The sequence below is a fragment of the Aulostomus chinensis genome, chromosome 24 (genome assembly GCF_037954235.1).
Source record: "Aulostomus chinensis isolate RoL2024-O1b breed Wild chromosome 24, RoL_Achi_v1.0, whole genome shotgun sequence".
Taxonomy (NCBI): domain Eukaryota; kingdom Metazoa; phylum Chordata; class Actinopteri; order Syngnathiformes; family Aulostomidae; genus Aulostomus; species Aulostomus chinensis.
Genome location: NC_141343.1, coordinates 8,035,591 through 8,063,517, shown reverse-complemented (window position 1 = coordinate 8,063,517; position 27,927 = coordinate 8,035,591). Strand labels below are relative to the sequence as shown.

General features: G+C 42.4%; 1 protein-coding gene across 10 annotated transcripts in view; it reads left to right on the top strand.

The window, feature by feature from the left end:
- The window catches only part of elavl2 (ELAV like RNA binding protein 2), a 47,851-nt gene that overhangs the window by 14,483 nt on the left and 5,441 nt on the right, over positions 1-27,927 (top strand). For 6 of the 10 annotated variants that reach the window (XM_086196976.1, XM_086196975.1, XM_086196982.1 and 3 more), the window contains exons 2-5: positions 11,864-11,954; positions 13,018-13,261; positions 20,397-20,500; positions 25,011-25,164. In XM_086196976.1, the coding sequence (XP_086053102.1) occupies positions 11,883-11,954; positions 13,018-13,261; positions 20,397-20,500; positions 25,011-25,164 (574 nt within the window). In that variant the 5' untranslated portion in view covers positions 11,864-11,882. The remainder of the gene's footprint in view (positions 1-11,863; positions 11,955-13,017; positions 13,262-20,396; positions 20,501-25,010; positions 25,165-27,927) is intronic. The other 4 variants (XM_086196979.1, XM_086196978.1, XM_086196977.1 and 1 more) reach the window with 2 other exon arrangements.

Here is a 27,927-nt window from a genome sequence, read left to right as displayed (position 1 = left end):
AAAGACAGTTTTGGAGAAAAGTGTATTTGACTTTTGAGACTGTTGGCCTCTGTGGCCCATTGCTAGCCTTCTTTGAAGTGGAACTCACTGGCTGTGCTGTGGAGGTCTGGAGCTCTGTAATGCACCAGAAAGGAGCGAGAGGTCTGTGTCTGGTTGTAGGGCACTCAGAATGATGGACTACAAGCATATTTCCCTTTAAAAAAAAAAAAAAAAAAGTGTTCAAAAGATTTGAGGAGGTTGAGAATAAATTCACTGACCAAAGTCCTAAACTGTGCTTCAGGTATGTTTGAGGAAGTGTAACCTTAGCTTTCATTGGACTGTTGTTAAGTTTGGTTCACATTAAAGATTACTTGTTCTGGTGCTAGTCTTAGAGGTGCCACCGATTCCGGCCAAAACTCTGGCATTGGTATCGGCGATGACTTGAGTCTGTGGCAATCTGATACCACATTTTTATTACAAAAGCCCCCGCTGATGTAGTTTATTAGAAAAGGGATGCTGTCAACTCTGCTAGCTCAAGAAATCCTTTTCGCTCTCCTGAAAACCAACGCAGGAAGTTGCCTTTGCAACGACTGTTTTGGAGCAGCAAAGAAGCTGCGTGCGTTACCGTAATTTCTGGACTATGAGCCCCTGCTTTTTTTCACACGCTTTGAATCCTGCGGCCTAAACAGTTTTGCAGCAAATTAGATAGGGTTAATCATAGATTTTTACGGGCTAATGGCCTCCAGGGGGCGCTCTAGCTGGAAGTGTCAGAGCGGGACAGACAGGTGGAAGAGATACTGCGCTAGTTTGATTGTTTTGAGCAGTCGTTTTGCAAGGCTGTTCAATTCCGACAGTGAAGATGACAACTTCAGTGGTTTAAGTACGCAGGGGGAAGATGAAGATAGCGATCAATGACTTTTCTGGTAGGCTAACCGCGTACGGCTGGCTGTTTTTTTTTTTTTTTTTTTTTTAATCAGCTGTGTTACTGCCAGTTTACTGCCGTGTTACAGGCACTGTTCAGAAAAAAGCATTTATTGAATTAAAAATTTAAATCTCTGTGTGTACCATCTTTCTGTGTAAACTCAGGTTACAAGTTGGACACCTGCAGCTTTTCGATAAGTGCGGCCCATATTTACACAGTTTTTTTCATTTTAAATGTAATTGGTGCGCCTTATTCAGCTGCACTCAATAGTCTGAACATTACGGTAAATGTTATCCTAGCTTACGCAACTGGAGATAAAGGTTTCCTCTTTGTTGCTGTAAAATCAGCGCTGTTTAATACTCACCAAAGACAGATTGTATTCTTCCAGTTGAAAGTCCCAACAGGAGAACGGTGATGTGTCGTGTGAAAGGTTGTAAATTTGAGGGACGCCACCGACCTGTGGAGGTTACGCAGCGGCAGCCTCGTCAAATGTTTGAGGACGCGTCACACCGACGGCAGCAACCTCTGAAAACCGCTTTCAAGCGATGCAATGAGTTCCTCAGAGACGGCCGTTGGGAAAGTTACTACAAGTCATTTTAAGATACAGACTTTAGAAATGAAGGGAATGAATAAAGGTAGTAAAATCTACAGCCGCAATTTCTCTAAACTGCACCAACCGTTTGCTCAGGGGAATGGAATTTATTCCAAGATGTGTCTTCTTCTTTCAGGTGTGACAGCCTGTCAAAATGGACAATAAAAAAGCTCTTTGGCATTAATACTCTGTATTTGTTCTCAAAATGGGGTAGTGATGGTATCACATCCATCCAAGGTGAGTAGTATACAAATCTTAAAGATTATATTGAAATATATAAATATTTTCAATGTGCTGGTGTCAGCAGATACTCCAAGTTCAGGTATTGGAACCAGTGTCAGGAAGGACCGTGTCTCTATTAAAGATCAGTAATTTTTGAATGTTTAAAAATGAAATGGACCCTCCGCTTCAATTTCATGTATTATTGTTTGAAGATTTATTTGTGTTTTAGAGTCATTCATCGTGCTAAATAATAAAGTTGACGTAGTCAGGACTGCTGCTGTGTGACAGCCGCGTCCCAGTTGATTGTACACTGGTTCTTTGAAAGAAATCTTTTTTTTTCTGGGGGTTTCGGCTGCTTTGACGCGGTGGCGAGTCTCTGAGCGGTGGAGGGCGTGAACAAATAGTGTCGATTTTGCTGAGTAAGAAACTTTTGAATCCTCATTTGTGTGAAAACAGAAATGCGCAGATATAAAATGCATTATAGGCTGATCAAAGCGTCCCTCTGCAGAGCAAGATCGTGGACACCCTCTGTTAATGTCTAGTGCCCCCACACACACACGCGCACACACACTTTGACACTGACTGTACTTTTTGCATATTGTCATGGTGACATTAGAGGTACTCTTAGCTGGTGTGTGAGGTCTCCTCTGTGTTTTTGAGAAGGCGGTGGGATCTGAGAGTACTAACGACTAAACATGCTGCACTTTTAATTGCCGATGTCCTAAAAAGCAGCCTGCTCAGTGGAGTGAAACGTTGGAGATGGATGGGTTTGTCTCAGCAGTGATTGGGGGGGGGGGACGGAGGGAGAAAGGAGGGAGAAAAGAACCTTGTAGTCTTCATCTGGGGCTGGTTTCTTAGTAAAATAGTGAGGAGAGGCCTCTAGGGAAACAAGATGCTCCCCACTCAAATGCCTGCGCTAAGAGGCGGCTGCTGGCTCGCTCCACACAGTGAAAGCCTTGACTGAATTTTTTTCCTCCTTTTTTTTTTTTTTTTTTTTGGGTAGCAGCGTCTTGCCAAGCTTCCTCTTCCAAGTGTTTATCTAATGAAATATTTCTGCCTTGTGGCACTATCTCAAGCGGGACAATAGCCAATGTTTGTGCTTTGTACTTAGAATAAAAGGTGAAACACACAAAATGGAGATTGAAGTAAGTCATTATCCTCCACAATATGTTCTCTTGTGGCTTTTCTCGGCTACCATGCGCATGGGGGAGGCTGATTGTGGAACTGATAGAGGCTTAGAAACAGGGATTTCAGGCATGCGAACATTTTCTGGCAAAATATCACATTGATTTTGATGTTTGTCCCTGTGCCCTGTCTGTTATGTTAACAAAAAAAAAAAACACGTAAAAAAAAGTTGTCATGCTTGAGTTTTGAAATCATAAACTGGTTTCGCTCTTTCAGAGGAGCGGCAGATGGAAAGAGCAGCAGGAGGGTCGGGTTGACTTGTTCAACCTTTCATGACGAGACTGCTTGTGAGTGTATTTGGTGTTGATGTTGACTGTATTTGCAAATGAAAACTGATCAGTTCGACGCGAAAGCCTGGTTATTGTCTCGTTAGTGATGACCACGAGTTTGTGGCGTTTTGCAAGTATCGTGTTACAGTTTAAGATCAGGTCAGGTATTCTTGTGTGCTGCAACACACAATCATTTATTCAGGTTTTTAAAATTACATGATCATATTGATACATCATTGAATCATCATGTCAATCCTTGCAATGACGCAATTAACGGTGCAGTGCCAGTTAAAAGACAGTGGGTTTTTTTTGATAGAATGAGTTGTGGTTATTCACAAGTACAGTTCTGTACTTATCCTGTATGTACCTCAGGTTTTAAGGTCCCTGTTCTGTTTGCCTCACTCTGTAGAGGAATATTGCGTGTATGAGCTCGCCAGTAGGTGAATACGGTAAACCGGTCATCATTTTCTGCTGCCTGTACTTTTTGTACTGCTGTTGATGTGTAACAAGCGAGGTAGGAACAGTCTACACCCTGAAAATGAGAAGTTTTGAGAGCTTGCATCACGAATTCTTCCGGGTCTGTTATTTAAGGCGAATTATTTGAAACCATATGGAACAACGCATCAAGAAGTTTCCCTCAGTGAAGGTAGTTTTAAACCCCAGCTTGAAAGTACAAGAATACTGTCGGAGCGTCTTTTTCTACTTGTAAATAAACATTGAGTTGACCCTAGTTTACAGGCGCTGCGTCAAATCACTGCGCCCGGTCAGGAAAGTAGTTCTTTGTATCTGATGCGAGAATAACATCTGGAACTGGCATGTAAACAAACCAGGGAGCTTTTATTTTGTTTTTCTACCATAGCAGAATAACGACGGTTGAGCCAGACGTTTCTCCTGTGCTGACGAATGGAGGGGCGTCTGCTGTGGGACTGTGGTGCAGTAATTTATTTTTGGGGGGGGGGTATGAGAAATACAAATGTAAAATTGCTTCTTTTTAAAGTATTAAAAGAACAAGGAGTTTTTCTCTGTTGGATCCTGCTGCTGCAATTGACTTGTGAAAACATTGGCATGTATCATTACCAGAGCTAACTGGACCTTACCTGCAGTGGAGCCGTCATCCTGGTATCAGATCCAGTAAGCTGCGTCGGTCCATCTATGCATCATTCTGTGTGGCGTCTGTTTGGAGAATACTTGTGCAGTGTCTCGAGCTGTTGTTGTTGTTGTTGTCTGCTTCTCTGGTGTCAAGCTTGTTTGTTGTGAAGAAGTCAGCAGAAGTGAACCTTTTTTTTGTCTGGTAACTTTTACGTCTGTGGTGCAGAATCCAAAGTGCTTGAACACACTGCTTCTCACACTGCTTGCTAGTCGCCTTTGTTTTTCTAAGTTTAGAGATGTCAGTCAAAATGGACACTGCCCATTGTAGCCCTGTTGCAGAGGGGAGTTTTGTTTGACGTCCTGCTCGCCCCTGAATGAAACATCATTCATTCAGGTGAAGGCTATAAAAACAGGAACAAACTTTGAAATGAACCTCATTCTCTCGAGAAGAATCAGGAAATTTCGAGTTTTTCTTTGCCATGGAGAGAGAGAAGTCCCCCTAAGTGCACTTGGGTAAATATTTAAATTTTCCCTCGGTTTTGGTGATTCTGAATACAATGTTTTTGTATTAAAATAGATTTTCACTATTTCATTAGTTTGAAACATGAAGTTCAAAGAATGAATCTTACATGATCATATGGTATGTACTTGCAGCAGTCTTCGTGTTTAACTTCTTTGGAGTAATGTTTGTGCAGCCAGTGTTAAATGATTGTACAGATGAATGAAGAGCATGTTCAGTTTTTTGCGCATGGTCAGTTGCCGTTGATGATTTCTGGTGTCGCACCGCTGAAGTTTACAACTGCTGTGAGAATACTTGCGCCGATATTTCGCTGGATTCAATTTAAGATATGAGCAAAAAATATTCCTCATTTAGTGTTCAATTTCGACAACAACGCCCCACAAAAACCACGTTCCGGGGCCCAACATTGCCCCCAAGTTTTTTGCGAACAGCTCATTATTCTCCAGGCGTTATTAACAAGGTTGCGCTGATTACGTGAACGTGAGGGTGCGCTCCCCCGCCTCACACACAGATGACGCTCCTCACTACGTATCCCAGCTGAAGCTGGCTAACTGCGGTAGATCATGGATTGCTTCTTGGTGAAGCCAGTTAAACCACCCACCCACCAAAGTCTATAGAAAGAAAGTTCATAGCAAGAAACATAGACGTGGAGGTCCTGTTTTTCTTCTCCTTTCACTCACCGTTTCCTCTGCATCCTTTAGCTTGCTGTCTTTTTTTTCTAAAGGTTTTTATTCCTTCAGAGTTTCACAGCTGAAGTTACGCAGATCTTCCTACATACCTGACGGCGCTGTTGATGGAATGGCATTTAAATTTGAACCATGGCTTGCTTCGTTACTCCAACCTGACAGTCCCAGACACATTTTCATTGTTTGTTGCAAGCGACCCCAAAAAAGACAACTTTGGTTCATCATAATTCAGCGTGAACAGACCAGTAAAAAAAAAAAAAATACTGCTTTTTAACAAATTTATACTCACCTGTTATGTTATGGTTTGAACAGTTAGTCATGTTGGCTTTTTGCTTGCTCATCTTTATTGCACTTCTGATTGAACTGCATGACTCTTGCCCTCAATGAAACCCTGACGCAGACACTGCTGGACTCGTGAGTCAGCAGTAGTGACTCGGCATAAATTTAATGTGCATTTGGCCCAGGCGCTTTTAAACACTTAGGCCAGGAAGAGAAATCATGATTTTTATTTATTTTCCTGAGATGCGTCCCCATTTTGGCAGATTCTCTGCTTGATCCATGATTCCAACATTGCACAGCGCACTTTAGAAGTAGGATGATATTGAGGTTGTTTGTTTTGGGGAATATTGTTGTCATATGACCCTCTGATAAGAAAGATAGCCGAGTAAAATTCTTATTAATGTGAAAATGTATGAGAATATTGAAAGACTGCAGTCATCAGGGCGTCTTGGTCTCACTCGTTAAGTGCTTATTGAGAGAAAGTGCTCATGGTGCTTTTGTTTTTTTGTTGTTGTTGTTTTTGGTATTGTGCAGCTCAGCATGTGGTAACGCCTCCCCAAAGAATCTCCTGGCTGGCTGGTGTGTAATGGAGGAATTGGCAGTAAAGTTTGCAGTAATGTGAAAATTTGCCATTCCCAAAGGGTATAGATGAGGCTTAAAGTCGCACCACTACTGTTAATTATGGTAATATTTTTAGTGCTTGGATAACTGCAGAAGCGAGGTTGAACTAACGGCAGCCGCGAAAAACCTCCTCATTGTTGCATCCTTGCTGTTATTCTCCAGGTGAGGATGGAGCCGACAATGGCCGGGTTGTTGTCTCATCTTGTGGAAACCAGTCTGTGGTCGCGGCCGTGTGCGTGTGTTGAGGCTGTCTGCTGTACGGCTGTAGTTTTCTATTTTTGCTTTGGTTATGTAGTCAGTGCGGTTTGACCTTGGTTTTAGGGACATGCCAGGGAATTTAATGACTCACCTGTCTCTACTTGTGCACTACAACGTTGGCAATGCAGTTCTTCTCCAGCACATTTCAAACTTGGGGGAAAATAATGATGGCAGTAATTGATAATTCATCGTGTGATACACTGGGTTGATTATCTCTCTCCAACCTGTGAGCAATGATGCTCTACATGTTCAATTTAACACTTACATGCAACTCACAGGAGGAATTATGTACTGGACTGCCTGAATGAAACCAAAACTGAACTATATATGCAAGGATTAGGATGGCTTTCAATATTCACAATAGAAAACGTCCTTCATTGTCTCTGAAAATAGTTTATTTTGCCAGATCAGCTGTAAAAAAAAAAAAAAAAAAGAAAAATCCAAACAAACAAATGGCAGGAAACAGAAAAGCAGCAAAATCGGCTCCTCAGATTTGATCCTGCAGAACAAAGCTCTGTCATTAAGCAATTATGACGATGCAGTTAGCGAACTGCATCCTGCCACTGGCTGTTGTGTATTTTAATAAGCGTGCTGAGGAATCTCTACGTTACGTAATCTTACATGGCCTCTGATCTGCTTACATACCTGCCGACGCTGAGGTGGTGAGCATATTGCCAGTGACATGGGCTGTTGTGTGTGGATGTGCTCCCAGGAGGGTTATTCCTGGAAATTTTTCTTTCAAAAAAAAAAATTCATTATTTAAATTTTTTAAAAAGGTGTCAAAAGCTGAAGAGCGTGCAGTTTGTGTGTCATGTGCTTCTGTGTGGAAGGTAAAAAGATATCACCAGTTGATTGACCTCTGTGCAGAGGGATCTAAAATTCCTCTCCAGATTGAACAGCTGCAGATTGTTCCATCTCTCTCTGTGCGCGTCTCGCTCTCCTTCCACTCATTTATGAAGTTGTAACAACGTGGCTGGTGTTCCTCAGGGTGGACCAGCCACCCTGCAGCAAACATCATGTCAAGGTTCTTGTGTTGCAGTTTGATTGTGCAATGTTGTCCACTCGGGGGACAAACAGTCGGTCTTAATTGTTCATAGCATGCTTTTGGGGGGGGGGCGACATGGGATTATGGGAGCTCAGAGATGGGCTGAGGATGTGACATCAACAAGTGAAGTTAGATAAGTTTCACTGAAGGATGGCAATAGAACTTCACATCAGTTGTTGTGTTGATGTTCTGCAGCTGCCGTCAAGTGGAGCAACCTTGCTCCAGGAGACTGTTGGATATCCACACATTTACTGATAAGTTTGTTCATGACACACAATCAGACTCACTAATTTGCCGTATAAATCTTTGCCTACCTTCATTGTAATGTAACACAACCCCCCACCTCCACATTCAAGTGCTGCACATAACGTGCTCATGCGGGGACAAGCAAATGGCAGATAACTTAATATTTATGCATTGTTTTCGCTGGAAATGTTCATCCAAGGCAGCAGCCAGTCACACAAAAGGAAACCCCAGGCAGAGCACTGGCCTGTAGACTTCCCACAACTGTTTCTGCTATAATATATCATACGTGAATAAAATTCTGCTCTTAAAAAACTAGCTTCCTGCCCTGTTGGATACATTTAGATGGTGTTGATCCACGTTTTTATTTCTGTTTCTGATACCAGTGCTAGTTTTTGGCTTGATTATCGTATTATTTTGTTGAAGCTTGTATCAGGAGGCTTTAGTAAACCTTGGCGCTCGTGTTGCTTTGGTCAACGACATAAAGCAACATCGTCGTCGACGAACCTTTATCATGTTACGAAGACGAGGTGAGACGCAACGTTAATGCCGGTCATGTGACGATGACCTGACTAAATGTACAATGCGGTGTTGTTGACAAATAAAAAGGAGGAACTAAATGTAGCTTACGAAATAAAAACTATGCTAAAATGTCTCTGAATTTTCGTTGACCACAACTAGACGAGACGAACTGTTATAACGTTATTTCATTAAAGTATTTGACGGTTTCGCACTGCACCGATGTACACGACGTCACTTCCTCAAGCCCCGCGTGCGCGACGTTATTGAGAAGACGCACGCAACTGCCAGTGCCAAAAAAGTTTAGAATCCAGCGTGAATGACATCAACGAAGGCTGTAAATTCATACCAGTGAATGAACGTATTCTTAGGTCTATAAATAAGATGTACTTGTTGGATTTGAGAGAAGGGTTTGGCTAAAAGAAAATGTTGGTTTTGTCTGTTCTAAGTACTTCTACAATATTGACTGGGTTAAATAGAACTGCATTACTAAAAAGAGACTAAAGTAAAATTTTCATTGACTCAAACGAGACTAAAATGCTCAGACTTTGTCTCAAGCCAACATTTTAGTTTTAGTCACTGTCACAAAGACTGGACGAAGACTAAAATTGAAACAGGCCGCCAAAAACAGCACTACTTGGCGCTGCTTATTGAAAGAACAAAACAAATATGCAGAAATGCATATATTCCAGAGCAGGTTATTGGAACCGTCTATGAATGCGTTGGTGACATGGCTCAGTTAGGTTCCAGTGGCGTCGTGATCCTGTGCAAGGATTCCAAATTGGTACACGGATCGGCACCGCCACTCCAGTCTCATCTGTGGAAGCATCTGCACTGGATCCCACTCTCCAGAATCCCAGTTTATTTAAACACCCTTCTGTACTTCCTTACACTGCAGTGCTCAAGACAAATGCAGTTTCTTGTTTATCTCGAAATTCTAATGCCTATTTCATAACAACGTCTTTTATAAGTTTTGGACACTTGAGATAAAATACACAATAATTAGCGAGGCTATTGACAGCCACTCTGCTCTTTGCAGGGCTTCCCTACCGAGAAGCTCTATTCCTTGCGTCAGGACTCACGCTGATCAGCTGTCAGAGCAGAATGAAATCTCGATAAATAATGGTTTTAAATACATTGTCATATTTAGTCAAACGATCACTGTGGACTGTATTCCCTCACACATAAATTACTTCTCCAGTTTTCTAATCCAATTTGAGTCCAGGGCCCATCTAAAGTTGTTTTAATCTGACTGACAGATGCGTTTGCGGCATTGTCTGTTCACATGCATTAACAATATGTATGATGACGCATGGAACAGTGACTGGCTGCGACTGAAGGTGACAGCTGTGACACAACTAAACAGATGGTGAAAAATCAGCAAATGAAGAAATGTGTTGTTCAGATCATAAAAGGTATTCCTCTTCAGTCGCGACAGCTGCACTGACTTTATTTAGTCAAGGTTCAAAATGCTGTCAGAACAAAAAAAAAAAAGATACTGTTGGAAGTAAAGTCTTGTGCTGAATGTGTGAGAGGAGATAAATGTCAGAGGGAGGACGTGTGAAAGCTTCAATATGCACTTATATACATTTAAATATGTTTATTTACATGCGCCTGAATGTACGACAGTGTGGAACAGAACTGGTTTTTGAGGTGGCTGAGAATTAAGTACATGAATATTTATATCGGCTTTTCTAAACCAATTTCAGTCGGTGTTACTTTTTAATTCACATAGTATCCAATTAAAGTGTTGTGACACACACACACACACAAACAATTGCAGGTGCACCGTGATTTGGATCACATGTAGAAGCATTTAAACAGGAAGAGTGATATCCCCCCCCCCCCCCAAAAAAATGATCATGTCAGTCTAAGTAGAGAGAAGTAATTATGTACGTTCAATAAATTTTCAAGTCTGTTCGAGCCGCACAATTAATTAATCACAGTATGACCTACTGCAAGTTTCAAAACACAATGGATTAGACTGTGTAAAAATACTGCTTTGATTCAAATATTGTGGTGCTGCAGTCGTGTCGTCCCTACACATCCGTCTACAGGCCAAAGAAAGAAAATATCTTAATTGGGTGCAGATCCCCAAAAAAGCCTCTCTGTCTTTGTGAGGGTTTCAATTAAAACGAGAATAACATGCAAATGCTAAAATTTCCTCAACATATCCTAAATAATAAAATTAGAAGTCAAAACCATCACAATTAGATTTAAAAATCGAGCAACCCTGGTCTCGGGCGCAGCGTTTTCCTCGGAAACGTGAACGGAAGCGGTTTGAACGTGTGGAATTTATTTTGAACAGAATTTCGGACGTCAGGGGTGAAACGGTTCAGCAAGCCCAGGATTTGGTTTGTGCTGAGGTTTTTTTGGGTCATGGTTTTCATTTTGATTTGTGCATTTGAGGATAAATGTCCCCCCAAATGAGCTGAAATTAAGAGATAACTTAGTCAGGACCGTTTTCCTGCTGTCATTTACGGTCGCTATCGTCCCCGTGTGTGCATGCGCTCTTCTCTACGTTCTCAACGAGGGTGGAGCTAATGAGACGTGTGTGTGTGTTGCACTTTCTGCAGATATCCACAATCTAATATAACTTTGTTTACGCTGCGGAACCAAGAAATGCAGTTAATATGCCGATTTATTTATTTATTTTTTAACGGTTTGACATCCGTAGTGGAAATGAAAATCATTTGTCTAAATGACGGAGTTGTATAACTCACACACTTTGTTTGGAATGACATTTTTCGAACATTGTGTGTGGGTCACTTTGGTTGTGGCGAACGATGACTGTTATCGTCCTCAAATTTTTCCAAGACTTTCAGTATTAATTGAAGGGGTTGTTTTTGACTCACACTTTCAACAAGCCTAATGTCTGCAGCTTTGTATAAATTGAATATTGAATTGAATAAATTCTTTATTCATGTGCAATGGCCCCTGCGTTCATTCGTCAACTCTGCACACCTTTGCTCTGTTGTTACTGGTTGTTTTTCAAGGGAAAGACATGTTACATTTGTGGGTCCGTGTAAGGTTTTTGCTGAAAGCCCAGGTGGGGGGGGGGGGGGAACGACCACCTGGAAGCATCAGTTTTAATCTCCGGATGAGAAAGAACTCGGTGTGCATCTGTGCTTTCCAGTGTTCAGAGAGCATCGTTGTGCAGCGGCGTTCACCATCATTTTAATAACTGCCATTTCCTCAAGCTGATGCTTTACTGTACTTCATGGCTTCCCTGTTCGCTCCTTACTGAAGATGAGGGAGTGAATCACACTCCCGGTTTGAAGGCGATCTGCATGGACAACCAGTCAACCAGTTATATACAGCCTCCTTCTCTACCCCCCCTCCCTCCAACAATGACATGTGATCACCTCTGACTTCTTGCTTGTGTTCTTGTTGATCTAACATGAAGTACTTTTTTTTTGTGTCCACATTTTCAGACGGCAACTCCAAACTAACATGGCAGTCAGACTGTGCGATGTGGCTTCTCTGCTTAGAAGTGGTTCGTGGGCGCCTGAGCCTTGGACTGGGGTCTGTGGCACTGTTTTTTTGTTGTTGTTGTTGTTTTTTAATGACATCATTTGGCCAGATGGCCTGCCCTTTTTTTCCTTTTTTTTTTTTCTTCTCCGAGCTCAGGCCATACCAATGACGTTAGCGCTCAACCATAATTCAAATAAACTCAATCAAAATTTGGAATTCTGGGGTTCTGTGAATGAAAAGTGCCCACGTTGGTACGTGTTTGTCTGTATTGGTATGGTCTGTTTCAACATATCTGATATTGATAGTGGTGTGACTGCACTCTTCTGCTATAACGCGCACGGTGAATCTGTTAACAAAGGATGACTCTTCATGCACCAACTCCGGTCGCTGGTTGCCTGTTTCGTAGGGTTATTTTCAATCCACACACTGCTAAATGTCTGTGGTCTGTTTACTGTTGGCTGCAGTTTGGGGGCTGCTTTAGGCTTTATGTGTGTATGTGTATTTTTTTTGTTTTTGTTGTTTTGCAGAATGAAATGTTTCACTTTGGTTGCCATGTTTAACTTTGGGGGTGGGGGGTGGGGGGGACAAAAATGTGCAAAGATGTGATTTACCCACTTTGACACTGCTTTATCAGTTGTTGGCCTTCTTTTTACTACTGAGAAAACAATTCTCAGTAGAACGTCTTCATCCGTTTTCCCAGAAACCAAAGCAGCTGTCATGTATAGTAGAGAGGGAATTCAATGCATCGTCTTTATTTTCAAACCGTTTTTCTTCCCCTGCTGTTGAAATGTAGGCCGTCTTCCTCAGCCATATATGTACACATTAGACCCGACTCCGCCCTCGTCTGAGTGACGCCATCGTAGCTTTTACATTAAGTTAGCTCTTAAATCTACTGGGCTTCAAATGGGATGAATAAAATTTTGTCACCTGAGTGTCTGAATTGATATTTCATGCTAAGCAGGTTTGTGATTTGAAAAATAACAAAAGAAAAAAGTGTGAAGAGTGTCCTTTTTTAACAGTCTCCTTCTATTTTAAGGTTGGTTTTTTCTTGTTTTCTTTTTTCTTTTTCTTCAGCACCTGTTTGATTTTTTTCTTTTTTCTTTTGTCTCTTTAGCAGGTAATTGCTGCCATGGAAACACAGCTGTCCAATGGGCCAACTTGCAACAACACAAGCAACGGTCCCTCAACAATCTCAAACAACTGCTCCTCGCCCGTAGAGTCGGGGAGCATAGAGGACAGTAAAACTAACTTGATAGTCAACTATCTGCCTCAGAACATGACCCAAGAAGAGCTGAAGAGTTTGTTTGGAAGCATCGGAGAGATTGAGTCCTGTAAACTAGTCCGAGACAAAATAACAGGTAATGCACCTTTCTACACTGCTGTGCTGTGTCTGGATGTGCGTGTCGTGGTAGAAGGTCCGAATTTAGACACACAAAACATAGAATCAGATGACATGTTAACATCAGCATTGCTGGTTTTTTTTCTTTCTTTCTTTTTTTTGTAATTGTCCATATGCATGTGCTGCATTTGCTTCCCACTGTGTATATTTGATATCAAGCATAATCAACTATAGACCTTTAACCCTCAATCACCAATGCAGAGGCTTGTGTTTTGAAAGCCAGCCAAATCTGCATCTCATTATTGACAGCACCGGTCTCTTCATACTGGCCACTTTAAATCCTACCAAGCCGCAAAATTTTATTGATTTATTGATTTATTTTGCTTAGGTTAGGAATTGTGCTGTCATAATATCAGTTTTCTAAAACACTGGTCGAAGGGAAATGGGTACAAACTGTGATTCGCCTCTTGACGAGAGCTGAAAGACGTCACGGTCTCTCTACAGATCATCCTGGATCTGAGTTTTGTGCACTTCGGTGGGGACGATGCTGCAAAGGATGATCATTTTTATCTGGAGAATATGATTAATGGCTGACAAAATTGTGTGCTATGCCACATTTTTTCCTTCATAAATGATCGAAATCACAAAATTATCGCATGGAGTGCAGCGCATAGGAGCTGCAGTTTTTCGAACGATGGCGCGGCTCTGCTTCCGCAGTTTACATGGGTGCGGATGTGCAAGAAATTGAGCGTCATTCAAATTAAAATTAGGTTCCTTGTGGATGCAGCTGACGAGTTCAGATGATGACGTGTTCGTTATGCGAATAGGGAGATGATCCTAGAGTCTTACTGCTCCTTACCCGCTTCTTCATCACGGGTTTGAAGGTCAGGCATCCTGTCCAAGGACAAGGGAAGGCTTAGCAGCTGAAATTTAGGATAAAATGATTCAGTCTATCACAAGGGAAATAGGTTTTTATTTCAGTTTATTGAATCTTGATTTTTAAAGCTAGTCTTAAAACCCCCTTTTATTCCATGGCTTTTGACCCAGCATGAGACTGCATTTGTTTTACTGCTTTTATTGTTTTTATTTACCATTTATTGATGCTCTTATGTTTTTATGTTATGTGCAGCACTTTGTGTCAGCTGTGTGTTTTATTTAAAGTGCTCTATAAATAAAGTTGAGTTGAGTTTCTTGAATCTGAACAACAGGAGAAAAAGCTGCTTTACAGGTGTGCTGACATCCATTTTTGTCAGCGTTCCCTAAAAGTCAGCGTTCCCTAAAAGTCAGCGTCCATTTTTCTTTTACTCATTTGTAGACTTCCAACTGCAGGTGTGAGTCATGCTGGAGTCCAACCTGGATTGCCTTGCGAGTCTCTGTGCTGAGACCTTCTCCATCGAAACTACAAAAACATTACTTAAGCAAATCTCTTTCCAAAAACAAAAAAAAACCTCACTGCCTGATCTGTTTGTGCAGGCGCTCGCGTGCGTTAGCTCGTAGGATGTTGCATCGTCAAGACGTGTGAGCGGCCAGCGATGAGCGAGGGAGCACACTTGGGCTTTTTTCCTGCAGCTACACTGAGCACACTCCTTCCATACATTAATGGCAGTTTGCATTTAAATCAAATCATCCACCAGTTTACCGATCTATGAAATCATTTATCGCACGATTTTCATCGCCGGATACGTTGACATGTACTTTGTTTTTGTTTTTTTTTCTTTCAACTGGTGCTGCGGCAAACTGCAGTTGTTGTTGTTGAGAAAGACAGAGAAACGAAAATGCTCGTAATTAACGTGTTGTATTCTGAGCCTCCTTTGGCAGTCACCTTATTAACATTGAGGATGTGCACTCACACATCTGCCTTTGAAATACAAATATTGTTTAATATTTGATCGTGCTTATGTATATCTGACCTGCGTTAGACCAGTCTGTTTTCATGGGTGGCACAAACGTCTGCTCTGAAATGCTGCTCATGCTCTGCAGCTGCAGCTTGCTTTTTCTGTGTTTTTTCAGTATCATAATTATGATTATTATTATTGCATCAAAAATAAGAAAACTTTTCAAAGTGAAGTGGTCTATACACAGATGAAAGCCTTAATTTTTCATGTGGCTGGCATCAGGAGGTCGACCACAAGCCGGAGTTGGTGGATGAAAAGTGGGCACCTTTATTATATATTTACAGAATTTTGACTTTTGGCATGCAATATTGTGTGTGTGTGTGTGGGGGGGGTGCGGTCTCTCGTGGAATAAATGCACTTGTGTAGCCATGCATACGAGGGCTGCATTTGATGATGTGTTAAATGGTTGTGAGCTGTTTTAAATCAGTGTTGCGAACAGTCTGCTCGGGTGATTGAACCTAAACATGCTTGATGGGTTTCATATTTAGTGGAGCAAGTGTGAACATGGCACTTAAGTAATTTATTGGCGGGAACTGAATGTAACCATTTGTTTTGAAATCAGTCCGCCCTTAAATGAAGAAAGGGCTCGAGGCGTTACTGGATGTGGAGCACTTGTATGTTGCCTAATTACAAGTGAACATTCATGCAGTTTCAGCTTGTTGGAGACCTCCTTGATGACTCAATTCTCAAAAAGAACACCGCAATATCATCTAAACCAATAAAGGCATACAAATCTAGAAGAAAAGCATTCTATAAACAGGCTCAGATTTGTATAGGTTGGGTCCACATGCACTGTTGCAGTCGAGAGTAGAACTGTCAACTTGGACTAAGTTGCTGTTTGCATTCTGATTTTTTTTTTTGTGTGTGTGTGTCCTGTGTGTGTGGGTGGTGTCAGCCCTGCAAACTCAGTAACTGCCCACAAACATGATACATTTCCCACAAATGCAGTAATAGTTGCCTATATCAAACAGAGTAGCTTACAGATGTTTGCAGGAACTGAGAATCTTCTGCTTTAGAAATTGTAATTCCTGTAACTGTATCAACTCACGAGTGCAGTTTAACAGATTTAACAGCATGCATGAGCTGCAATTTTAGATTAGATGGGTGATTTAGGATGTTTCTGGGAAGTTATTACAATTTTGGAAGATGGTTTTCACCTTCCTGGAAACGTATCAACTCGCTGCAAACCTGAAAGTTATTACATTTGCAGGAACATTAAAAACTGCAGATTTATATCATGTTTGTGGGAGGTTGCTGCGGTTTTTTGGGGGGGGGGGGGCAAACATGGACTTAAAATGTCAGAAATGGGGAAAATGTGCATTAGTTTGTGTTTATGGGAGAGTCATTTCCCCCTGCGCTCCACTAAAACTCTGGCTTGACACAACACAATGTGCTACACCGCATTAGCGTGTTCTGCTCTTCTCGTTCTCGTGCGAATGAGCTTTTAGAGTCAGACGTCACTGACGACCTAATTTTTTTTGTTTGACGTTGTTCATTCCTTAAGTGTAGAAGGCACCAGAAGGATTTTTAGGAGATTGCAGTTATTTTGATCGTTTTTGCAGTTGTGAGATGATTCACGGTATTCCAGAGAAATTATCATTATTCACGTTTTTTTGTTGTTTTGGGGGTTTTTTTTGGTGAAAAACATGTTGAAATGATTGGGGTGGGATTTTAGCTGAGATCTGGACTGAGTAGAGTACGAGTAACAGGCTGGGGAACCTCTGCAGCTGCAGAGTTCTTCATTTAGAATGGCGCTTGTGCAAATACTGCACCTTCTGAGTGTTGGAGACTTCACTAAAAGGCCGTATTGTGATTTTGATAAAAACGTCCATGGATTTATGAAGCTCTTGGAAATGTTGCACATCCCGTTTCCCCATACAAACCTTACTTCGTCCAGGCATTTGGTCCACTTGCTCCGTCTTGAGCTGCTACAAGTTCGCGTGGCATTTTTGTAGTTTTCATCTGTGTTGTTCACCGGGAAAGATGAAACTCAGAATCCCAGGTCCGTTTTTGAGCGCAAGCGTATGTGAGAGTAGAAGACATCTGAAAGTTGCAACAACATTTAAAGTGAAACCAGTATGTAGATCTCATTTTGGAACCTTTCCAAGGCCTCTTAGCATCAGTGGTGATCTAAATTGGATTTATTAGCTGCATAAAAACAAATTGCCTTTTTATTAAAGGAGGAAATGTAGCCAGCTGGAATAGATGAGTTTTTGGCTCTCTGGCTGACAGCACATACTTGTCATACGGGAGAAGGACAGTTTCTTTGGAGGTAAATGTATAGGCAGCTCTGACAAGCTAATTCAGGACTGCCTTTCGGGATGTCAGCCTGTGCAATTAAATCGCCGAAAATCCGCAATTCTGTTTGGAAAGTACTGCACAGCTGTTGGAGAGATGGTTTTAGCTTTTGTGAAAGGTACTTTTTAAGGAAGGTATTGCTGCGCTGCACAGATGCTTTTGTATCTGTTATTGTTTGTGCATTTTTCTTGTGTTCTGCCGTGTCGCTCACCTGACGAATTGACTTTTTCAACTCCGTCCTGCAGCCTGATGAGCCCTGAAGCAGGCAATAGCCAATACTTGTTGCAGTATAGATGTATAATGGATTAACGACCAGCATTTTTCAATCATCAATAATTTATCAGGGTACTATTATGAATTATGCAGTCAAACTAGTCTTATGTGTTTTTCACTGGTGAAATCTTGAATTGGGTTAAGGCGGACTGACTTCACACTCAGTTGGGGGAGAAATTAGGCCTTTAATGTTATTCAAAGCCTCCAAGTCATTTCTCAGGAATGATGCTCTGATTTCAATTTCAGCACTACATAAAACCTTATTCCCCCCAGACGATGTTGCTTTTGTCTCTCCCTTGGCCCCGTGGCAATGGATTTAAGCCAGCCTACATCTGTGTACTGGTGCTACATCAGATGTTAAATAATCACCAGAGAGAAGCGTACTTCCTCTTTGCTTTAAATGCTCTCGCTACTGCTGCAGCTTAGTCTTTGTCTTATACAGTATGTCGTCCCCTCTCCCCACCTCCAGTACGGGCAGCACTCTTCTTCTGGTAGGTGGGTACAGTTCTGTGTTTGAAAGTGAGTCCCAGCATGCTGCCCCCGCTTCTTAAGGACGGCTGAAATTGATTGCAAGTTATAGGAGCAGATTTAAAAACTCAGTGTAGCAGATATTAAAGTGGGACTGACATCAGATCGATACTCGCCCTCTCTTTGCAGTCAACATTTTATATTGCTGGTAAGCGTTATTAAATAGATGAAGAAAAAAATGTTTTTGTCTCTGGCGCTCTCTTGCAGTGAATCCACTACCAAGTCTGCAATCTGATGATAGCAGTGCACTTCTCCTTTTTTTCTTTGGTGGGTTGTTCAACAAAAGCTGCATAAGGTGACTTCATTATGGGTTGAGTCACTTGCTTTTCCTTTGTGTAGCAAGTTGTCAGTGTAATTTCCACTCAGCCATATTGAAATAAGTTCTGCAGCTGCGTGAGTGGATAAGAGACTTGTATGATACCGAATGATTGCTAATCTGGTCAGAAACGGATCATTTACAAACAAGGATTTCTTCCTTTCCTTGCTCTTAGAGGGGAAAAACGAAGGGGCAAGTGACGAGCGCAGATGTGGGTGCCGAGGTAGATTAGCTACATTTTATTTTCAGTTGGACTAAAGATATTCCAGAAGGCATGATGGCTATGAGGCGAAAGCATGCCCACATACAGCATATGTGCTGTGGGCAGGCAGTTTACCCTCCAGGCTTCAGCGAAAGTGTCATTTCACGAGCTCATTTCAAAGGCTTGGCATGTTTTTCCTCGCTTTAACAGTCCCTGAGATGCAAGGTGAAATTAAGTTTATGAACTTAGCTTGATCGCAGCAGAAAAACCCACGAGAGCTGTGACTCACGATGGGAAGCCAGGGGAAAAAAAAGAAAAGGAAAGAAAAGAGGCAGTATGGATGCACGGAAGGCATACAGACGTACAGTTAAACTCAGCTGATGAATGCTGCCAGGTACTTCTTGCACGTTGTCATTGTCCTCCTCAACACGGGCGGCGTGTTCTCAATCCGAACCTTAACTTTCCACACACACACCCCCCCCCCACACCCCCTCCCGGTTTGCGTCATTAACAGAAAGGGGTTGCGTGATTGGGTGAAAGTCGTATTGTAATTATTTAACCAAGATGAGACGAGATGGTCCTCGATAAGTTCCAAGACTGGGACACCTGCTGTTTTTACAGCAGAGAAGTTGGAGAGTCGAGTTTGAAACATCAATAAAAACACACTTATAATAACAAATAAAAAATATAAAGTATACTTAAATATGTAGATTTTCCTCAGTGGTTGAAATGGATGAAGGGTTCAGGATTGCACTGGGTTCTCCCTATTGCTCAATTTGTACATATGGCACAGGTTTTAGAATCGCCAAGGTGCACGTGTACATTTCTGAAGATAGAAACTGAGAATCGTATTTTTAAAAAACAAAACACATTTGGGCTGAACAGCTTGAAAAATAAGTTAAAAAATTCTTATATTTGGTAATAAGAGTATTTCATGAGGAAATTATAGCTGTTTCTGCAACATTTTGGCAGCGCTACAGAATAAGTTTGTTCTTTGCATTTTTATAATTGCACCGGTTGAATTGTGATTAGACTGAGCAGCGCTCATTACAAGGTATTGATCTGCTCTAGATGACTCAACTCAGCACCGTCTCATCTTCACTCTGCAACCGCAGAGTAAACGACATTAACTTGACGTGATCTCTTCTAAAGTTTAGATAAAAACTCAAGTTGCTGGTGTACTGTATTAATATGCTGGAGCTGCTTGAGCTGGTGAACTTGACCGGCGGTGGAATTGCGGAGAGACCCAGCAGTGTGGGTGGAGGAAATTGAATTGCCTCTGTGCACATAAAGAGTGGGTGTCAATCTATTGTACATTTTAGAGAGAAACTGTAGAGGAGGGGAACACAGTGAGCCTCAGCTACTGCTCTCCGTCTCGCTGCGACTCTGCGTTGACAGCAGAGCAACTGCCTGTTTTAATTTAAGACGCGTTTGTCAAAGAGTTGGTTTTACAATTTACTCTCGATTGTAAGCAAAGTAGGTGTTTCGGAGGAATTGGATTGACCTCCTGTGTACTTTGTCTTCTGTCAGCTAAGATGGGAATATTCAACCACATTTCTGAGTAATGACTTGCATGTATGAGTGGGAATATGACGCTTGTGTTGAATAGTAAGAGTGTCATTTTCTGTTCTTGTGATTGCAGGGCAAAGCCTAGGTTATGGATTTGTGAATTATGTGGACCCGAAGGATGCAGAAAAAGCCATCAATACCTTAAATGGCTTGAGACTTCAGACCAAAACCATCAAGGTAAGATATCAAGAATTCATTGTATTATCCGGCCCACCAAAATTCCCTGGTGTGGCTGGCCGGTCCGCCTCGCATTTTCCGATCCCTAACCCGTCGCCTGCCATTGAGCGCTGCTTCGCCATGAATTGAGTCAGACAGGAAATCTTCACATGAAGGGCTTCGTACATCCAGTCAATTTTCAAAATAAAACGGTATGTTTAGGCTTCTGATGGTTAAAAAAAATTTACCCTGGAGGACCAACGTGAGCAGCAACGTGTCACAGCCGTGTCCGGTAGATATTCCGTGTCCACTGGGTAATCAGGACATAAGCGCACAATTACGAGTGATATTGGTTTAATGATGAAAATAGAATTTACCCCTTCAAGAAAAATAGTTTTTTTTTTTTCCATGTTTGTATTTTGTCAACTGTAGTTCTTAGACAGAAAATCAGACTCAACAACAAAAAGCAACAGCAGGTCACGCTAATAAAAAATAAAAAAAATTGTGAATCGACCAAGACAAATGCAATCGGTACACCTCTAGTTACCATTCATGAGCGGTTGCAGAAGTCCAAGATATGCTGTTGGTGTCTAGATCTGGAGGTTGGAGTTGGAGCATAATGAGGCTGGAGAGATGTGGGGTGGAAAAGGGAGCCTATTGTTAATCTGGGCACACGCAGCTTTGCCTGGGCCTCAAGTAGAGCAGAACTGTTTCTATGGTTGCATGTGCTGTAGCGCTGTTGTATACCTTTACAGGGAGGTGGCTGCCATTAGCATTCATCAGGCAGTGGAGTACTCAATGTGCTGTTTGGTGGTGGGGGGGGGAGAGACATGTTTGCTTCCTATGGTGCAGCAGGAGTTGCAGCTGGTGCAGCCGGATTATTGGGTGTGATAAGTGGTAGAAGATGGATGGATGTTTGCGCGTCTGTAACCTTCAAATTTATGATGGAAAAAATCATGTTTCATCAGCACCAAATTTTTGATTTTGTGGGGGAGGGGGTTTGTGTTTTTTTTATACATTTAAATATTTTGATGGAAGATATTTATGAGCTGCGTCATTCCCGTTAATCAAAGGGAGCACATCTTCCTCGGCACCTCGTCCTGTTTCTGCTCCCATCTGCGAAAGTGGAGCAAAGGAACATTTATTGTTTGTTTGTTTGTTTTTTTTAAATACGGCACATCCCAAATTCACTTTCTGCTCTGTCAGAAGTGCAAATAGGCGAGGTGGAGGAATATAATTTACTAGCATCAAATGAAGTGTGATGGTTAGGCTGGGGGGGAGGTGAGGATGAGGTGTCACCTGACTGGTTGGGGGGAGCTTCAGCGTTCATCTTTGCCAACTGAGAGCTGGAACAGGTGAGGTAGCAGGCGGGGGGAGCGAGTTTGGATTCCTGTCGATACGAGCGCGCAAAAAGAATCATTTTTGGCACATCAGGTGACTTAATGCCTCAACAGAATCTGTCTTTATTGCAGAGAGGGTATTAACGTGTCTGGAGCGAGGATGCGTCTTATCCTGCTGTTCACCATGATCCGTTTTTATCCGGCCGTCACGGTGATTATTTTTTCCTCCAGAACAACAAAAATGGAAAATGAAAATCAAAATATCATGAGGTGCTGGCACAGTGACATCACACTCTTGTGTTGTAAATGTCACCGGCGTGGCACAACCAAACACGCCTGGCAAAAAGGTGGAAATACCTGATTTTTAAAAGAGCAGATATGCACATGTGAGACTTGCCACCAACCTGTGACCACCAAAAATGGAAATACGTTGAATTTACTGAGCAAATCCGAAGATGAACGCACCATTCAATACAAAGAGTGCCCCCCCCCCCAAAAAAAAAATCTGAAAGGGGAGCTCAGCTGTGGAGACTTATAATGCAAATGTACGGAAACCATGGGTTCAGTGGAGCAGGGATGTGAATCTGAACCGAGCCCCGGTTTGTTTTCAAGGATCTGAAAGTCATTTTTGCTTGCTGCTGTTTGTCTTCTATCCATCTGCAGCGCAGGGATGCGGCAGTTTATGTTTTGCTGTGACATTGCACACCGTTTACCAAACGAGAAAATTTTGAGGTGTTTTTGTTAGGGCCTGGGCCTGAAGGTACTTCAGGCAAAGACCCTATTGTTTAGGTTATTTTCCTGAATACATTGAAGGCAAATGATTCCGTTCAAGCTGGCCAGTTAAACTGTGTTCTTGAAGTTAACGGCAGATCAAAACAAACCAAACAACACCACTGCGGTTTTGTGACATGGTGAATATCGCAATATCATGATGTCACTCGTGCGGTGTCTCTTACCTGGTGTTTGCTGTGTTGCTATTCAGGTAATTAATCCCCCCCCAAAAAAAACCTGCAGATGGAGGGCATGGAAGGATTCAGTCGAGTCTGAACAAAAGCTTCCTGCTGTTGTTGTGTAAATGTCTACGTGACTGAAAATGGGACGGTCGAAAAATGACGATGACCACTCAGGGATGTAATGATGTATCGATCCGCACGACCTAGAAGATGACTCTGCCCCCCCAAGTTTTCAATTACCGGTACCTGGCTGTGTTTGTGACGTGTTGATTTATGATGCGTTTACTTCACCCCTTGAAATTAAAGCGACGGTAACGTGCTGGATTCGTTTTTAAAAGGCAGCTGCACTGCTTCGGAAGTTAAGAGGAAACTTGTTAACGTGAGCCGATCCTCTGGGAAGGTGTCCGTCAGATGTGACGGGGAAAACCTGCCACGTTTAAGGAAAAGTGAGTGAGGCCGATGAGTCACTCTCGAGGTTGCAGAAGGGTTTGAACAGAAAGCAACAGACTTACAAAGAGCGAAATATTGCTGGACGGCATTGCTGTTCATACACTCATAAGAACTGTTCTAAGCTCCCGGAATGTTAAAACTGGACATGTTTGTGTTGTCAAGCTGGGCCGGGAAGCTCATCATTAACTGCAGTTAAACATGCTCTAAAGCAGTGGTCTCAAACTGATCCAGTAAAGGGCCGTGTGGCTGCAGGTTCTCATTCCAACCCAGCAAAAGCAACACCTGATCCAACAAATGAGCTGTGTGGACACAGCTTAGTTGATTTAAGTAGAATCAAGTGCTGCTTTTGCTGGGTTGGAATGAGAACCTGCAGCCACACGGCCCTTCAGTTTGACACCCCTGCTCTAAACTTTGATGTAGAATGCTGTTAATTTGCATGTGTAAACAGATGTTTTAGAGAAATGGGAGTTGTCCTCAGTCGTGAGAAATGACTGGAAATGTCTTAGAGAAGATGCGTGTGAACCTTGTTCAGGTACGTCACGGCATTGTTGTGGGAAAGAAAATGAAGGGAAACACGGCGAGACATTTGGATGTCTGAGAATTCTCTCGTACAGTCGGTTGAAATAAAAAAAGGCAAAAACACGATCTGTGATTTCTAAATGGGTGGTGTCACTTTCAACGCCGTGTCAGGATACAAAACTAAAGTACATCCAACATTATTTTCAGCCAAATGCGTGTGGCTTCTCTCTAATGGCGTGTTCAGAGAGGAGGGGAAACTCACTTGAGTTTTGCTGCAGCTGGGGCTTGTCTCTAGTCGGTTTATTAGTCACAAACAGAAGTGTTTGCATGAGCAGACACCGGCTGAGTGTCTGCCACCACTCATATTGATCTTAATTGCTAAGAGGAACTTCCTTTTCTCTTCTTATTCTATCCAGTACAATCACATCGTCCCGCAGCTTTGGGGAAAATGCAGCGTTTACTCAAATCGAAAGCATTTTAAAAATGAGGAAGTCTTTGTTTTTGCCAGTCTGACCTTTTCATCAACCTCTGCAGATATTCTGAGGATCCGTTCAGGGTATAACTTTATCAAGTCAAGTTCGACTAAAGTGAATCAAATCTTCTTTCTTTTTAAACTTTCAAGACCTGATTGTAAAAACTGAAAAGTAATCGATTTGTTCACGTCCTAAAATGTTTCCTATTTTGTAATGCTGAAAAGATGTAGTTGTTGTTTTAGTTTGACCACTTGTTTGTTTGAGAAAATACAAAATGTACCACCATAGCCTTTTCTCTATAAGATGGACAAAATGTCCGTCCGTTTCGATAGCGTTGTGTAAAGTTATGGTATAAGAGTGTTATTGCCGTGTTCCTGATATTTTGTGCTGCATTCAGATGGGGAAAAAAAATTGTCACGAACGCAACGCAAAACACAATGAAGGAAAATGTTTTGGCACGATGACATTTGGCGCAAAGCAGGGAGCTTCACTAAAAGAATCAGAATGCTTGATTCATCCCCAAGGGAAAGTCTGTAAAAGAAAACGGCATCAAGTTTTGACAAGATTCTTTTGTCTTTCGGTATTGCTACGTTATAACGGGCCAAATTTGGCCCTCGTGCCCCGCTTTGGACATCCCAGGCATAAACTCAGCTGGTGTTCAATTCAAAACTCAGTCTTTCTCAAGTGCGACATGGGTCCGTGTGTAGGCTGCAACAGTGTCAAACTCTCTGAGAACTGAAATGTGAGTTTAGCTGTCGTCGTCTAACATGGTCATGTGACCTGTCTCTCCCTGCAGGTTTCCTATGCGCGTCCAAGCTCCGCCTCCATCAGAGATGCAAATTTGTACGTCAGCGGCTTGCCAAAAACCATGACTCAGAAAGAACTGGAACAGCTCTTCTCTCAGTATGGACGCATCATTACCTCACGCATTCTGGTGGACCAGGTGACTGGTGAGTAGGACGCCGCCGCCGCCCCTCCCCCCAATCCTCTTAGATTTCATCCCCTACTCCCCGCAACAACTCCCTGACAAAATGACACAGCCAGGCCTGAAAAATGCATCAGTACAGTGGTGTGAGATCCCAAAAATGCAATTTTCCACCAGAGGTGTTCATAAATATGCATAGATGGTTAGAATATGAAATGGGTGTAAAGTAGCAGGACTCAATGCTTGATAATTTCCTTTCCCTTCCAATTTCCCTTCTGCCTGCACTTACCTTCTCTTGCTCTCTCCCCCTTTCTTTTCCATTTCCCCAAGGTGTACAAGCAATGCCTGTTTCATGGCAAGAAATGAAATACATTTGGAGCAGTTATATTCTCTATTTCTCAGCTGTCATGTGAAAGCCGAGCCCTTATGAAACACTAATAAACAGAATCTTTCATCAAGACATTTCCCAACGGTTCCATCCCTGTGCGCTGCTGAAACATAATATTCCTTCAGGCACACATTACAGCGGTGGTTGTCTTTGACACATAATACCACTTGTTCCTGACAAATTCACTTTCAATTTTACTTAAGTATTACTGGAGTAATCTGTCTCCCAACTGTAAATAAAATTGACATTTTAAAAACACTGTCAAGACTCGACAAACTGCACTTCTCCTCCAGATGCTCGTAAGGCAGTGGCTCAAAACCGATTTGAAGAAATTAAACACAAAGGCACTCCAGATCTGCCGCAGACACTGACATCTGATCCAAATTGTGCGACAGAAAGCAATCGACTCTCAAACATCGCAACAACAACAAAAAAACACAAAAAAAGAAATGGAGTGTCGCGCCTGTTAAAGCTCATGGCTAAGTGTCAGGCAGTAGAGCAGGGAGCAAGGCCTGCTACTGGTGAGTAGGAAGACGAAGCGGTGTATTAATGTGGTTTAACACATAACAAGTGGCAACTTTTTGAAAAGTATTTGCCACTTGACATCTGCTACCTGCACCAGTTAATGGAACGCTCCTTCCCGAGCTATTCGTCTGTTCTTGTTGGGGGGGGGGGGTTTGTTTATTTGTTGCAGCGGGACACAAGTAAAATACAGCAAACACCCGCCATTTTATCCGTGAAGGGATTTTTTTTTGCGTCGTGCAGTTTTTGGGGAAACAAAAACACAAAACTATTCCACAACGCAAACCTTCAACTGGCTTGACTGCCCAGCTGTGTCTCAGGTTGTTGTCATCTTGCATATTCCCAAATTTTTCCTTTGTCTGCAGAGAAGCAGCAGCTTCTCCTAAGCTGGCACTTCAGGACAAACAGAACTTCTCCAGCTTTGAGGGAATTCCTCCTGAGTTATATTATATGACAGTATTCCCACCTGTTGTGTTTGCGGGACATCGTCGCCTCCGCGACAGTCTTGCGTCGCCTATACCGCCCACCAATGGAAACACGCGCTTCGTAGCTCGGTTTATTAGATTCAAACCACTTGATGGAAACTTTTAATTTGCATTTCCTCTTTTGGGGATGTTTTTTTTTAAAGATTTGCTTGATATTTTGACAGAAGCGTGGTTGCTGATGTCAGACAAACGCCTGAGTCCTGCGCGGGTGCGTTTTTGTGATTATGGACATGGATGTACACTCACACAAGAAGACAGAAGAAGAAACTTCTTCCTTGCAGACTGTGAAGATATGCGTTCATACACACACTGACAAGAATTTATAATTGGTCACAGAGTGATATTTAAACACCCATTACTGCCCTCTTGAGATGCCGGCGGAGGTTTTTCCTGCTGCTCTCTAATGATCCATGATGGCAAAGCGTCAGGCTCGTTTTGACTGAATAGTGACAAAAATACTGTTAACCTCCTCCATGTTTATGTTCTTGCTGCGCATGTTGAGTTCGATGATGAGCTTCATCGCGGGTGTGGAAGTTGTGCGGTCGTCTGACTTTGGATCGTAGTTCTTTGTTCCGGTACGCATCTGTTGGAGTGAACCGTCGCTCCCGTTGCGATACGGGTCGTCATCAAGCACGCGCACAAAATGTTATCGCGGACAGCTTCTGTATTTTTATCTACCTCCTCAAATCGAACAGATTGGTTTTCATGGCCTTGCAACCGATACGTTGGCAGGAAGAAGTTGAATCTCGATTTCAAAATTCAGAACAATTCAAACAGCACCACGAAACGGAATTGCGTAGCCGAAGACGTAGCAATCGCAGCACGAATGGAAGAAGTTTATCTCACCGCAGCGAAGCGCAGATTCAGGCAGCAACTGAGACGCTCGGTGGACTCGCTGAAATGGACCAGAAGATTGGAGGCTTTTTCAGCACGTGACGTGTATCGTAACTTTGGAAACACCTGATGTCTTGGCTCAGCTGCTCTGCTCTGCAGATGTGTCCCTTTGCACAGCTGCTGTACCCAGGCACTGGGCTCTGCAGTGCAAGCACGTTACTCTCATTTATGAAATGGATTGCACAAAAAACTAATTGTATTTGGAGCGACATTTGAGGAGGGAATTTTTGCCCAATCAGCCACGACTTTGGACTGGACCAAGGGTGTCCAGTCTGCCATTGTGTGCCTCCTTTGATTGAGCTGCCATCTTGCCAGCAGCGTTGAGCCACCAGACAAGACTGCGTTGTGTTAAACCTGCAGCGCGAGCTGATCACTGCCAGTCTAGAGAATGCCACCCAAATGGCATCATGAACTTGGTCAGTTTTCAAAATAAAACGTGCGGACTACCCATCGTTTAAAAACAAAAAACAAAAAAAACAAGTCACAAAAGGACGCAGTG